General features: G+C 45.0%; 1 protein-coding gene and 1 non-coding gene across 2 annotated transcripts; both read right to left on the minus strand.

Moving 5' to 3' along the window:
* Nucleotides 1-3025: 3025 nt before the first annotated feature.
* Tpt1 (tumor protein, translationally-controlled 1) lies at nt 3026-6700 on the minus strand. The gene is made up of 6 exons (XM_048341345.1): nt 6493-6700; nt 6122-6195; nt 5371-5561; nt 4854-4959; nt 4093-4209; nt 3026-3244 (listed from the first exon to the last, which is right to left on the minus strand). The coding sequence occupies exons 1-6, from the start codon at nt 6518-6520 to the stop codon at nt 3242-3244; spliced, it is 519 nt and encodes a 172-aa protein (XP_048197302.1). The 5' UTR covers nt 6521-6700; the 3' UTR covers nt 3026-3241.
* Nucleotides 3312-3441, minus strand: LOC125349779. The gene has a single exon (XR_007210591.1). It is a non-coding gene; the product is annotated as a small nucleolar RNA SNORA31 (small nucleolar RNA).
* Nucleotides 6701-15723: the final 9023 nt, after the last annotated feature.

The raw sequence follows: 15723 nt of genomic DNA on the forward strand, positions 1-15723 counted from the left end.
TCCCAAGTTAAAATACTAAGGGAGCCATGCGCTGGTGACTGACACCTGTAACCCCTAGCTACTCAGGAGGCTGAGATCTGAAGATTGCGATTCTATCCATCTATCTATCTTTAAGCAAATGCATTGTAATAGCAAAAAAAGCACATTTGCATTATGACATTTGTGGGCCATGGCTGCCTGTATATGTCTCTTAAACATACTTCAGGCTTTCCTCCAACTACTGACATTCAACCAATCTTAGTCCTCATCTTGCTGAAATTGTAGCAGGAACAGATAGCCTTATTGCCCTCCTCCTTCCTAAAATGCGAACTCCTCTGACCTCCAGCAGGCCCTCCCTTGGTTCTCTTACCCCAGAGTTTGACCTTAATCACTTTTCCTGATTCCTCATCACACTGACCAGTCTATATGTTGGAAGGTCTTTTTGTTTAATCAGTCATGGGGCTTGAACTCAGGGCCTGGGTGCTGTCCCTGAGCTTTTTGCTCAAGGCTAGTGTTCTACCACTTTGAGCCACAGCTCCACTTCTGGTTTTCTGGTGGTTAATTGGAGTTAAGAGTCTCACACTTTCCTGCCCAGGATGCCTTTGAACCACAATCCTCAGATCTCAGCCTCCTGAGTAGCTAGGATTACAGGCATGAGCCACCCAGCCCTCAGCTGGAAGGTCTTTTATGGCTTCTTAATGTCACCTACTGGGAGATCTTCCCAGTATCTGTATTGGGTTCTCCAGCCCAGACACCTCCATTCTCCTCTAAACTCAAACCCCAACTGCCTACCAGTTCACTTGGACAAAGAATGAGATGAACCAAACTTGAATTCCCACCTTCTATCTGAGTCCTTCTTCCAGATGCTTTTTTCGCCTCTCATCTAAATCTAACCCAATGGTACATGTATCCACTTTATTTTTTATTTTTATTTTTGCCAGTCCTAGGACTTAACTCAGGGCCTGAGCACTGTCCCTGGCTTCTTTTTGCTAAGGCTAGCACTCTGCCACTTGAGCCACAGCGCCACTTCTGGCAGTTTTCTGTATATGTGGTGTTGGGGAATTGAACCCAGGGCTTCATGTATACGATGCAAGCACTCTTGCCACTAGGCCATAACCCCAGCCCCTGTATCTACTTTCATTTCCAGCCATCTCTACTGCCGCTGTCACCTTTCACCTGAAAATAGTGATGCTTTTTACCGTTACCCAGCAGCAGACATTTGGTGAAAAACTAAATCAGATGGTAAAACTCTCTTCAAAATGTCTTACTCTGACTCTAGCAATAAACGGAGATGGATTAAAAATGATACTCATGCAGGTGCCAGTGGCTCACACCTATAATCCTACTCAGGAGGCTGAGATCAGAGACTGCGGTTCAAAGCTAGCCTGGGTAGAAAAGTCCCAGAGACACTTATCTCTATAATTTAAACTACTCAGAAAAAGCCAGAGGTAGTGCTGTGGCTCAAATGGCAGAGTCCTAGCCTTGAGCACAAAGCTCAGACAGCACTCTGGCCCAGAATTTAAGCCCCAGGGACAGAGGTACTTTACCCTTCTTGAGCTCTGTGGGGTTTATTATAAAGATATGTACAGAGGAGTTACAATTATATAGGTCAGGTTAAAGACACTTTCTTGGACAATGTCACCCCAGCTTATGTGGTCCTAATGTTGACAGCATCACTTGCTAATATTCCCTACCCCTAGGCATGTTTCCTCCCTTCAGACAGAAACTATTCCCTCTATTTTAATTGTACACTATTTACATTCAGGGGCCTGAGCTTGCTAGGCAGGCACTCTACTGTTGGAGACATGCCCTCAGCATTTTTCTGCCCATATTCTGCAAAGCAAAATATTTTTGTATTTTCATTTTGTCCAGAGCTGTAATGTGATCCTGACTCTTCACATAGCTGGGATCACAGCAATGTGCCAGCGTAGCTGGGCTTGAGATAGCTTTGCTTTTAGGCTGAGCAGCCTTTAACTATGGTCTTCTCAATTTTTGCCTTCTAAGTAGCTGGGATTGCAGATTTAAATCATTGTACTTAGTACCTTCCCTTTTAATATTACTTCAAATGGGTCACAGCCTGGGTTTGCTTTTGGTCACCAGGGGGCCCCACTGACCTGATTTAGTATCTGTCTTGTTTGAGAACATTATAAACTTTACGTCACTGTATTTCTTTACCACTGGATTATCAAGAACACATTTTAGGCTGTTTTCTTATCTGGCAGGTGAAATGCCTGGTGATGCTTTCCCAAATTTCCCACATTAACTTTAGGTTCACTGTTGGGTTAGGCACCAGTTTCAAAATCTCTTTTCTCCCTATTTAACCACTAAGGACATTTTTTTACCTGAATCACAGTAAACCTCTCTAGGTATGTCAAATTCAGTGCATTCCCAGTCATACAGCCTTTTTAGACAAAAGGAAGTTCTTGAGCCTATCAGCTATCCTTTGGTCCATCAGTTCCTAAAGGAACTGGGAAAGGCAACCCTGTGGTTACCTTAGGCCCAGACCAACTATTACACCCTGCTTTCAGAGAAGCCAGTCAGGATACACATCAACATGGCCACATTCCAATAACTTGACAAAATCTTAGGCCACACCCCATGAAGTGTTCTTTTGATCTTTCCCCATCCACTTACCAACCCATGTCCTAGTTACCAAGCAGTGTGACATTCCACGACACTTGTTACTACTTATGTTAAATAAGCTCAGACAATACTCTGCTTCAACTAGGTTAGTCTCTTTTATTCTTTTGGCAATCTTTTCCAGAGTTAACTACTTCCACTGAAGGTGATGAAATATACAAGGCTCCACTTCAAATTGTTGGCACTGGTGTGAGCATGGTCACTCCAGTGACCATGAGTTACTTTATACTGTAACTCAACTGAGTCTTGACTTTTACATTCCAGTCTCATAAGTAGTTTCCACAGCAGAAGTTAGCTGAAGACAGTCCCATCTTTTCTAGTGGTAGTGAAATCCCAGCCTCTAGCTCCTTCCAGGAGCACTACAGGATGGATGTTTAGACATATTATTAAACCAAGAGGCATTCTCTTGAGTTCAAATGCACTTTATTTTTAGACAACCTACATGACATGTTTTTTTTTCTTTAAAAAACATTGTCTCCACTCCAAATAAACCATGGTCAAAAGAAATGAAGTGTTCCAGATGACATCAGTCCCATTTGTCTTTAGTCCTGGTGTTGTGTGGATGACAAGCAGCAGTCAGTTATGGTAACAGGTGATAGATCCAAAATAAGTGCCCAATTTGTTACTGTAAAAACAAGAAAAAGTACATTAACACTTATCCCCAATTAGATTACTTAACTTCCCTATTCTGATGATGTATTCCCCAATTCAATCTGGGCTGCCACAAAGACAGACAGAAAGCGCAGGGATTATTTTCTTTTGCATCCTAGTGCAAACCAAAAGAACAACAGCAAACTGTTCAAGGTCTATCAGTGGATGCGGAACATTACTACCAAACCAGACAGATGCAGCCTCATTCCCACTCAGCGTTGTACCAATAAAGACCTCAGATCATAACTAAACACTGTAAGCAGGGCTCTTCTACTTTCCCAACCCTTGTCCTTTGTTTCTAATTTTGTTCAGTATGGGCTTTTTCTTCTGCCCAATTTGTATGGGAAGCCTCCAAAAGCTACAACAATCAATGCCTTTGTTTCTGTACAGCCTACAGCACTTCCTTATGCAAGAGCAGACATTCACATATTTATTTTTACCAAATTCAATTTAGTAAAACAATTCCTGTATATCAATGCAACAGTCAGCTCTTGCTACTTACTAGAAGCCAACAAGATTCTAAGGCTTTCAATGATCAAGTAACCCAACGGGAAAAAGAATGACACTCTTACATGTGTGGCAATATTCAATATGGTCATTATCTACAGGAAAAACCAAGGTAGGGTGTTGCCTGATATCCAGGTCAGCACTCTGTGCTTTATACTATCTACATCCAGTTTCATGTAAATAACCAAGATTCTAAGCCCTTTTATAACAAAGAATCTTGTATGTGAAATACAATCCTCTTCACAAACATTCCCCCCCACAGACAAAAAAAATCCAACTATCCTGATAACAGGACACAAACTACCTCATACTTACACATTTTTCCATTTCTAAACCATCCTTAAAGAAAATCATAAATGGGGTCACACCATCCTCACGGTAGTCCAGGAGAGCAACCATGCCATCAGGATTCATGTTTTCACCAATAAAAAACTTGGGAAACAAACACATAGAATTAGACTAATTAGACCATTATATGTATATTTATTTAGCACAAACTACACTGGATCATTCAGACCACCATAAAACCAAACTTCAGGTAAAGCTCTGATGGCTAGAATGCTCATGACTCTCAAACATCACTTTCTCAGATCATCACCAGAATAGTACTTGGCACCCAGGAACACTTTTAGGCCTCCTAGAAACTTAATTTTTCACAACCCCACACACAAGCCTATTAACATTGTATAGAGCACTGAAAACAGAAGGTTGACATGATAAAATGAGATCTCAGAGCCAAGAAATGATTAGAAGTCACTGAAAGTTCTTCTAGAACAGACAACAAGCTCAGGTGTATCAGGAACCAGTGGCATACACACACCATAATTGTAAACAGTTGGAATGCTTAAGACAAGAATCCGGAAGCCACTAAGCGTGAGATATTTTTAACAAGGAAAAAATGTGCTTCTAAAAGGCTATTTCTACACCTGTTTTTTTTTTTAAACCAACGGACTCTATGAAACTTGCTACTTAAATGGCTTGAAGCCAAGACTTAAGAGATTATCAAAGAAGCAACAATCTTTTGTTCTGGAATTAAATTTGTACAATCCAGTGATGCAAATATTCAAAGTATTTACCTGGTAGTTATTGAAATTAGCAAGGATGTGCTTGATTTGCTCTGCAGCCCCTGTCATAAAAGGCTTTACTCTTTCAGGTTTCTGTTCTTCAAGTTTGCCTTTAAGTCTAAAGCCATATTAAAAAACAAAAACAGATCACTAAAAGTATGAATACTTTGGCAAAATCATTTAAGTAAAAAATTCAAACCAAGTAAAAATTCTGCAATCAGGAAAAAGGCAACTAGCTGTGAGCGAAACAACATGGTACAATACAGATTATTACTGTCACAGAATTTGCCTAGCAAGTACAAGTTCAAATTCCAGCACCGTCAAACTAAAGTTTACAACTTCCAGCAAACTATTTCAATGTACCATTCTGTTTAGTGAGAAATCAGATTGCATGCTCCAATTAATATACTGAAAAGGCAATCACCCTGTCTGTAAGCTCACCAGTAAAAAGGCACTGTACACAAATCTAATAACTGGCAATCCCTAAATCCTAAAACCCTGGACATAAAGTTGTTGTGGCATTACTTACGATTTCATGTAATCTTTGATGTACTTTTTGTAGGCTTCCTTTGTGAAACTGGTCTCCTGCAAGTGATGGTTCATGACAATGTCCACACCAGTGACTACTGTGCTTTCGGTACCTTCGCCCTCGGGGCCTTCAGCGGAGGCATTCCCACCAATGAGCGAGTCATCAATGTTACCCTCTGTCCTACTGACCATCTGCATGGAGAAACAGGAGATTCGTTGCAAAGGGTAAATCAAGAAAATCTCCATAATACCTTCTAAAGCACTGGCCTCCGCCTTTCTCACCATTCTTAGTTCTGGTTGAAAAATCACCAAGGCACCATGTGGAGAAAAAAACCCACAAAACTATGATCTCTTTCCTTTAACAGTGTAACCCAACAAGGAGTAATTGGTGATCGGAAATACAAGGGCGTCACTACCCAGAAAGTGACAGCTGTTTCCAGCTGTGCGTCCTCGGGCTACCGCCACCGGTGAGGTGGGAACCCGGCAAACAGTGAGGAGCTTGGCCATCCCCAACCAGCCACCTCGTCCCGGAAGGAGGATGGGCGCCCGAGCGGCGGATCTATTTCCAGGCTCAGCTCCGCCTCCACTTTTCTAGAAAACCCCGAGAACGGAAAGAAGCGTCTCCTCCGCCAGGAGGCGGCGGGGAGGATTGCACCACCTGGGGGCGGGGGAGCGGCGGAAACCCGAGCCCGCCCGGCCCGACTCGGCCCGGCCTCCCCCCGCGCGGCGGCCCGACCGGCGCACTCACTCACCTTGCCCTCCACCTCCAAGCACAGCCCGCCCGCGATCTCCCGGATCTTGTAGATGTCGGAGAACAGCTCATCGTCTGCTCGGGAACAAACAGCACCGGGAGTCGTCTGTCAGTCGGGGCCGGCGCCGGAGGCCCGGGGCCGGCCCCGCCATTTCTCGCGCCGCCGCGGCACTCACGGCGCACGGCCTGCTCCCCGGCACCCTGTCTCCCAGGCCCTGACTTCCATCCTGTCCGGGAAAAGGCCGTCGCCCGGCCCCGCGTCCCCAGCCCGGCCCAGCCCGGCGGCGGCGGCCGTCTGTCCCGTCCCGTCCCCTCCCGCACCCCAGTACCGCGTGTAGTAGTAATAGGCATAGCCGAGCAGTCACAACTTACGGCTGATGAGGTCCCGGTAGATGATCATGATGGCGGCTAGAGGGAGACGGCGGCGGCGCTGGCCTCAGCGGGAGCTCGGAGCGAGCGCGGAGCAGCCGGAGCGGCGCTGGGGGGAGGGGGGAGCGGGCGGAAGAGACCGGCGAGGCTGCTCCCGCACCTCATATAGAGGGCACGTCCCTGACGTCACCGCCCGCGGCGCCTCCGGAAACGCCGTGAGCGGTGACGTGGCACGTACAGTCACGCGGGGGCGGGGCTACAGCGCGCCGGGAGGGGAGGGAGGGGAGAGAAGGAGGGGGCATCCGGGAACTTGGTGCCGGGACTGAAAGCAGCGACTCAACTGTGCGGGGCGGCTGGGGCTGGGGGCGGGGTAGGATGGGGCGGCGGTGTGCGAGTGCGGGGGTTCCAGCGCCCTCGGGGGGACGGCCGTGAAGGGGGAGAGCGGGCGAGGGTGGGGGAGACAGGTTTATTAGGGCCTGCCCGCTGGGGTGGGGCTTAGATGCAATCTCTTCAGCTTCCCGCCCCACCCAATTCACACCCTAATCCGGGCTCCCGAGCCCCAACCCGAGTTGCGGGGGGGGGGGGGGGGGGTCAGCATTTGTGGCGGTGCGGGCCCTCGAGGCCTCCCAGGCCCCTTTGGAGCTTCGCGGATCTCTGAGGGCCTCCGGCCCAGGACCTCTGGGCCGCTGCACCTGCTCCGGCCCCCGGCCTGGCCCCGGGGTGTGGGGATAGTCGTCGGTGCTGGGTGTGTGTCTGGGGACGCAGGGTAGGGCGGGGCAGCGAGAGTCTAAGCTGTTTCCAAGGTCCTTTCACTTTGGTCCCTTGTTGACCCTTGGTACCCGGTGGCCGACGGGTGAAGGGCTCCCCGGCTCTTCTATCAGGAATCTGCCCTTCGCAAAAAGAGCTATGCTGTCACGTTGGGATGAAGTCGTGCTAGGGCATGGGTTAACTAAACCAAAAGAGCCTTCCGCCTGCCCTCTTGTTAGCTTGAAGGACTTGAGACTTGACTTTGGACTTGGTTCCCCCCACCCCCTTGCGCAAACCCACACTTTTTTTTTTTTAAGTCACATCTTTAGTTTAAAGCAAAGATGCATTCGAGGGCGTTTTCTAGTCCAAATATTTTTGTGCTCTCCTGTATCTCTGGCCTTTGGTCCCAGCTGTGAATAGCAAATGCAGTCCTGCCTTGTATTAAGTATGCATTCTAGGAGGTCCAGAAAGCTGGTGCTTGCACATTAACAATGTTTTATCTTCTTATTTTTTAATTTAATTTATTTATTGAACACAAATTTTTGACAAGGTGTTGTGCAAAAAGGGTACAGTTACATAGTAGGGCAGTGTGTACATTTCTTGTGATATCTTACACCCGGTTTTTCTTTCCCTTCCCTAGGTCAGGTAGACATATATACAATACACAATGTATCAAGAACATATACAGTATCCACGTGGCCAAGCCCAAGAAAATTCACCTAGGGCTTTAAATGTAATGTCGATATTAGACAATATGTCGACAGTAGTCTTATATGAACATACATACATAGCTTTTGGGCTATTGTATTCCACTGAGAGGTCAATTTTTGACCTTTATATGTTGAGTAGTTGTTTGGTTTTCGTTACATACTGTTGGGTGGCTGCCCCAATCCTGTGGGAAATAGCATTTGACAAGCAGTTTTTGGTTTCACAGACCTGGTCTCTACTGTCTCTCCGTCACCCTTTCTTAACAGTCATATATCAGGGAGATCATGCCCCTTTGTTTTCTGTGTTCTAGGCTTGTCTCGCTCAACATTATTTGTTCAAGTTCTGACCATTTCCCTGCGAATACCAATATTTCACCATTCCTAATCGCTATGTAGTATTCCATTGTGTATAGGTACCATATTTTTTGGATCCATTCATCTGTGGAGGGGCATCTGGGTTGCTTCCATAACAATGTTTTATTAATCAGAGTAAGGAAAGCTAGCCTTGTGTCAGAACAGGGCAATACTGGGATGATGGTCAAAATGCAGAGACTTAAGAAATGAGATCTTGGGCTGGGGATAAAAAAAAAAGAAAGAAAGAAAAGAAAAGAAATGAGATCTTAGGAAGATGTAGTGCTCTGAGTCTTTCTGAACACCCCAGAAAAGACAATAATTGTGAGGATGCAAAAAAAAGGGGGGGGGATGTGAAAACAGACATGTGACAGATTTTCTGAAGGATTTCTGGGGCCTCTTAATTTCTTTTTCTTTCTTTCTTTTTTTTTTTTTTTTTTTTTGCCAGTCTTGGGCCTTGGACTCAGGGCCTGAGCACTGTCCCTGGCTTCTTTTTGCTCAAGGCTAGCACTCTACCTCTTGAGCCACAGCACCACTTCTGGCCGTTTTCTATATATGTGGTGCTGAGGAATCAAACCCAGGGCTTCATGTGTACGAGGTGAGCACTTTACCACTAGGCCATATTCCCAGCTCCTGGGGCCTCTTAATTTCTGAGGTATGTAAGTAAAGATCACACATTACTGTATTTTAACATGCCCAAATTATTTTTAAATATTTCCCTTCATTTTTACAGAGTCTTCAAATGCTATTCTCTTTTTTTCTCTCCCCTACAGTTTTATGTGAAAATAAAAGTTATTTTTCCTAAAGTTATATAATGATAGCCATGGAGGGAAAAAATGTGCTCAAGGGTCCAAGAGTTCAGGACCTGAAATCTGGGCTTTCTCTGTTACTAGTCATGTGACCTTGGGGCAAGTAAACTCCCTAAGCATCAGTGTGGGTGAATTAAATGAGATTGATGTCATCTAGCAGTACAGATACACCTTTACTGTCTGTTAAAGAGTTTAAAGGGGGAGGGAGGGGGGCATGAGGGACAAGGTAACAAACAGTACAAGAAATGTATCCAGTGCCTAACGTATGAAACTGTAACCTCTCTGTACATCAGTTTGATAATAAAAATTTGAAAAAAAAAAAAAAAGAGTTTAAAGGGGGCTGGGAATGAAGCCCTGGGCTCCATTCCTCAGCACCACATAAACAGAAAAGCCCGAAGTGGTGTAGTGGCTCTAGTGGTAGAGTGCTAGCCTGGAGCAAAAGCAGCTGAGGGACTGTGCCCCTGTGTTCAAGCCCCAGGACTGGCAAAAAAAAAAGAAAGTTTAAAGGCTGGGCATTGACTCACACCTATAATCCTAGCTACTCAGGAGGCTGAGATCTGAGGATAGTGGGTCAAAGCCAGCCCTGGCAGAAAGACTCTTGTCTCCAATAAACTACTCAGAAAAAGCCCAAAGTGGTAGAAGTGGAGCTGTGTTTCAAGTGGTAGTGTGCTAGCCTTGAGCACCAAAAGAGCTTGGGGCAGTGTACAGGCCCAGGTTTCAAGCCCCTGGACTGGCAGGAAAAAAAAAAAACAAAAAAAAACAAAAGCCAACTAGAGGGGGCTAGGGATATAGCCTAGTGGCAAAGAGTGCTTACCTCATATACATGAAGCCCTGGGTTTGATTCCTCAGTACCACATATACAGAAAACGGCCCGAAGTGGTGCTGTGGCTCAAGTGGCAGAGTGCTAGCCTTGAGCAAAAAGAAGCCAGGGACAGTGCTCAGGCCCTGAGTCCAAGCCCCAGGACTGGCAAAAAAAAAAAAAAAAAAAAGAATTTGTAATATTTGGGCTGGGGATATGGCCTAGTGGCAAGAGTGCTTGCCTTGTAACATGAGGCCCTGGGTTCGATTCCCCAGCACCACATATACAAAAAATGGCCAGAAGTGGCGCTGTGGCTCAAGTGGCAGAGTGCTAGCCTTGAGCAAGAAGCCAGGGACAGTGCTCAGGCCCTGAGTCCAAGCCCCAGGACTGGCCAAAAAAAAAAAAGCCAATTAGACAGCAGAAAACTGGAACTGGAGGTGCAGCTCAAGTGATACAGCATCAGTCATGATCAGAAAGGGTTGAACAAGAGGCCAGGATTTAAAGCCCCAGTAAAATAAATAGGTAAATAAATAAACCAGATGATCAACAGATTATCAGTAAATATTGGCAGAATTTGTGTGTATAATTGTTCCCAAGTTCTATAATTCTTCAAAATCGTCTGGAAGTGATTAAATCTTTACTTATGCTATTTGGAGACTTACTTGATAGATGTTCACTAAGGATATTCTATTTAATCAAACTCTACTAGGTCACTGAAAGGATTCAGTTGCATCCTGAAGAGGTTTCAATCTCAGGTCCCTATCTGATGGCAAGTCAATGACTGCATACTCTAAAAAACATTTCAGGGGGCTGGGGATATGGCCTAGTGGCAAGAGTGCCTGCCTCATATACATGAGGCCCTGGGTTCGATTCCCCAGCACCACATATACAGAAAATGGCCAGAAGTGGCGCTGTGGCTCAAGTGGCAGAATGCTAGCCTTGAGCAAAAAGAAGCCAGGGACAGTGCTCAGGCCCTGAGTCCAAGGCCCAGGACTGGCAAAAAAAACAAAACAAAAAAAAACATTTCAGGATCATTTCTTGTGAATTTTAGGATATGTTAATATTTTGTGGCCTAGAAAATCTGTGTTATAGCTTGAAAATACCTACTTAGAACATCAGGAATAAACTGGTTGGGGTGGAATTAGTAACTAATGGCAAGCTACTGACCTGGACTTTATTTAAGTCAAGCAACTATTTTTTTTGGAATCACTAGATTTTTTTATGTCACTTCCTTGGAATGACTTTTGTTTGTTTTTTGGAAATTGATAAGTGATCCTCTTGTCTTAGCCTTCTAAGAGCTTTGATTACAGGCATGCACTATCATGCCTACTTCAGGAATATCATTGATTTATGATGACAAAAGTTCTAACTGATATGCTGTGTTATAGAAAGCAAAGAATGGTTTGGTTAATAATTAGGTAGATGGGTTTGGGATGCATATATGAATTGGACAGAAGGTAGTCAGAAATCAGCCAGCCAAACTGGACTAGTTATAGCATGTAAATCTGAACCCATTCACTAATGTGATTCAGTTCTCTCTCTCTCTCAGTTCTCTCTCTCTCTCTCTGTGCGAGTGTGTGTGTGTGTGTGTGTGTGTGTGTGTGTGTGTGTGTGTGTGTGTGTACTGGAGCTTGAACTCAGGGCACTGACCCTTAGCTTTTTTGCCCAAGGCAATAGAGCAATAGCTCTGTTTACAGCTTTTTGCTGGTTCATTAGAGATAATATCTTGGATTTGTCTGCCCAGGCTGTCTTTGAACTGTGATCCTCAGATTTCAGCCTCCTATCTCCTGGGCTAGGATTGTAGGCATGAGGCACTGGTGGCTCAAAATAGTACAGAGGAACAATTTGATACCCTTTTAAAAGTACACGTCACAAATAAAGGAAGTCCAAAAGAAAAATCTGCCAAATTGTTATCTGACCTGCTATGTGTGGGCTGACAAAAGTATGATCATCCTGATCCCCTCTGAATGGGAAAATTGTTCAACAGCCAAGTTTGAGAGTGTGAGCCCACTCTGCCAAGGATGAACAGTGAGAAAGAAATCGCTCAGACACCTCACCTCTTTTCTCTCCCTCTGAAGAAGCTACTGTCTATGAAAATAAGTCATAGACTTGGTCAAAAACCATCACTTCCATAGACCAGCTATAACTTTTGTGTTTAAAGTAGCATTATCTGAAAAGAAAAGACCAAAATTACAACTCTAGCTTCCTCTTGAAAAATCCCTATTCTTTTCTTCCCAGTTTTTCCCTGTAGCACTTATCATTAGCCATTTTTTTTTATCGGTCTGCCCTCAGGACAACAAAGAGCCTTGGGGTAAGACAGGAGTGTGGACTTGGCTCACAGCTGTGTCCCCAGTGCCTGGAATAGGGCCTCATAGACGGCCAGTAAAGAACAGCTAAATGATACCCAGTGCAGATGGCTCACACCTGTACTCCTAGCTACTTAGGAGGCTGAGATCTGAGCATCAAGGTTTGGAAAGTCTATGAGACGTATCTCCAGCTTACCAGGAAGAAGCTGAAAGTGGAGCTGTGGCTCAAGTGGTAGAGTAACCAGCCTTGAGAAGAAAATCAACAACAACAAAAAACCTAGGGTACTACTTAGTACCGAGGTCTTGAGCTCAAGACCGAGTGCCAGCACTAAAAAACAAACAAAAACCGTGCTAAATGACGAATACAAGACCAATAACAGTAATATTCGGTTAACAATGTATGCTAGCACTCTATGAAATAGCCTTGCTCGTGTAATCAACTTTTCTGAATTCTTTTATGACCTGCAACTTAGGCTTTCTGCTGGACTATTATCTAAAAAATGAAGAAGGAAGAAGAGCAGCTAGGGCCAGGGAGGTTGTCTACAAAGTTAGCATAAACACCACCCCCCCCCCCCAAAAGAAGAAAACCCACTTCCCTTGGAACAGTAACAATGCCTTAAGACAAATTGCCAAAAAGCAGATACAGAGCACAGCCTTCAGCAAACACACAGCCACACACCACACACAGCTCTTTGCAGAGGTATACTCTGAGCCTGGGAGGACTCCTGTCAACCTGATAAGTGTGGCTTACCCAGAGAGGAGGCAGCGCTGGGAAAGAGGGAGGGCACTAGGGGAACTTGAGCACTAATTCTAATTCCTGAAGGTTTCCCCAGTGAGGTTTGCATGTTTATCTCAAGGGTAACAAACATCATAATGGAAAAATAGGTATATTGCATACAGATGATTTTTAGGAAAATGTACTGGAGAAATAAGAAACCTATATATCTGACCTAAGCGAGTCCTGTATCTAAGTTGTGAGGCTAAGAGGTAATGGATTTTTGATGGCTTCATAAACGTAGTGTAGATATTGTGTGTGTATGTGTGTGTGCACGTGTGCTTGTGCACGTGCCTGTGCAGGTGAATTAGCATGATTGGGATCTGAAAAAGTGACTCATAAATTATTTTGCTAAAGATGGCAGCAGATACTTCTTAGAGAGTGGTGCAGAATGATAGATGAATGCTTGCCAACTCCCTGTAGGAGGAAGATAGCTTATCACCTGCTTCCTGCGCTTTCAAATAGTCTACTGCAGTGGGAATTAGAGATAACATAATTTGGAGAGTTTGTGAATTTTCATTACTCTCTGTGTTGCTTGAAACATTATCAGAAGCAGCTTTTGCAGTTCTGTGTCAAACAAACCCCTTAAAAAACTAATGAGGCAATTGGTGCAAACCAAAACTACAAATGAAACAAGAAGATGAAGCCAGGAGTAAGGATGGTAGCAAATTAGGTGCCAAAAAGTTCTGCATGGTCAACAAGGTGGGCTCAAAGTATGGGTGAGCCAGGTGCTGGGTGGCTCATGCCTATAATCATGGCTACTCAAGAGGCTGAGATCTGGAGGATCAAAGTTCAAAGCCAGCTCAGGCAGAAAAGTCCACAAGACTCCATCTTCAAAATAACCAGCAAAAGTTGTGCTTGAGGTATGTCTTGGGTGGTAGAATGTCATTAGAGCATGTACAAGGTCACAAGGCCAAACCCTGATACCAGTTTTTTTTTTAAAGTGGGAACTTTTAGCAACCAAGCAAAGAGGAGGTGGAATGCACAAGATTACTCACAAGATTCAACATCCTTTGTTGTTGTTGGTGGTGGTGGTTGTGGAGTCTGAACTCAGGGCCTGGACACTGTTCCTCAGCTCTTTACCTGACAGTAGTTAGGATTATAGACATGAGCCACTGGCACCCAGCTTCACCATCATTTTTTTGGGGGGTGGTCGTGGGGCTTGAACTCTGGGCCTGGGTGCTGTCCCTTAGCTCTTCAGCTCAAGGCTAGTACTCTACCATTTGAGCCACAGTGCCACTTCCAGTTTACAGGAAGTTAATTGGAGATAAGAGTCTCATGGTCTTTCCTGCCTGGTCTGGCTTTGAACCATGATCCTCAGATCTCAGCCTCCTGAGTAGCTAGGATTCCAGGCATAAGCCACCAGCACCCAGCTTCATAAATATTCTAAACTGGGTAGCTGGTCACACCTATGATCTTAGCTACTCAGGAGACTGAGATCCAGAGGACCAAAGCTCAAAAACAGACTAGGCAGAAAAGTCTATGAGACTCCATTATTTTTGTTTTTAGTTTTTGGGCTAGTCTTATGGCTTGAACTCAGGACTTGATCATTGTCCCTGAACTTCTTTTATTCAATGCTAGTACTCTACCACTTGAGACACAGCTTCACTTCTGGCTTTGTGGGGGGTGGGGTTATTGGAAATAAAAGTCTCACAGACTTTCCTGCTTTGGCTGGCTTTGAACCAAGATCCTCAGGTCTTGGCCTCCTGAGTAACTAGGATTACAGGTATGAGCCACTGGTGTCCAGCTTCCATCATGAAAATAACCAATAGAAGCTATGCACATGTGGCTTGCACATGTAATGCTAACTATTCAAAAGACTAAGATCTGAGGATCACAGTTCAAAGCCAGCCCAGTCCAGGAAAGTCCTTGAGACTCTTATCTCCAATTAACCACCAGAAAAAGCCAAAAATGGAACTGTGGCTCAAACTGTAGACTACTAACCTTGAGAGAAAAAAAAAACCCTCAGGAATAATGAGTTCAAGGCCCAGGATCACCACCACCACCACCAACAACAACAACAAAACAGTAAAGAAAAGAAACAAGAAATTTCAAGGAACTGGAGGCATGGCTCAAGTGGTAGAATGCCAGCCTTGAGTGCAAAAGCCAAGGGAAGGGCTGGGGATATGGCCTAGTGGCAAGAGTGCTTGCCTCGTATACATGAGGCCCTGGGTTCAATTCCCCAGCACCACATATACAGAAAATGGCCAAAAGTGGCGCTGTGGCTCAAGTGGCAGAGTGCTAGCCTTGAGCAAAAAGAAGCCAGGGACAGTGCTCAGGCCCTGAGTCCAAACCCCAGGACTGGCCAAAAAAAAACCAAAACAAGGGCTGGGAATATGGCCTAGTGGCAAGAGTGCTTGCCTCCTACACATGAAGCTCTTGGTTCGATTCCCCAGCACCACATATATGGAAAACGGCCAGAAGGGGCACTGTGGCTCAAGTGGCAGAGTGCTAGCCTTGAACGGGAAGAAGCCAGGGACAGTGCTCAGGCCCTGAGTCCAAGGCCCAGGACTGGCAAAAAAAAAAAAAAAAAAAAAAAAAAAAAAGCCAAGGGAGAGCCTGAGGCCCTGAGTTCAATCCTATTACCGGCTCAGAAGAAAAAAAAAAAAGGATCAAAGCTATACATGGTGGTTCTTGCCTCTAATGCCAGGTATTGAGACAAAGCCTGAGGCACCCCAGGCAAAAACATGAGATACTATCTGATAACTAACTCAAGTAAAATGGACTGGGGTGGGGTATG

The sequence above is a fragment of the Perognathus longimembris genome, chromosome 3, assembly GCF_023159225.1.
Source record: "Perognathus longimembris pacificus isolate PPM17 chromosome 3, ASM2315922v1, whole genome shotgun sequence".
Taxonomy (NCBI): Eukaryota; Metazoa; Chordata; class Mammalia; order Rodentia; family Heteromyidae; genus Perognathus; species Perognathus longimembris.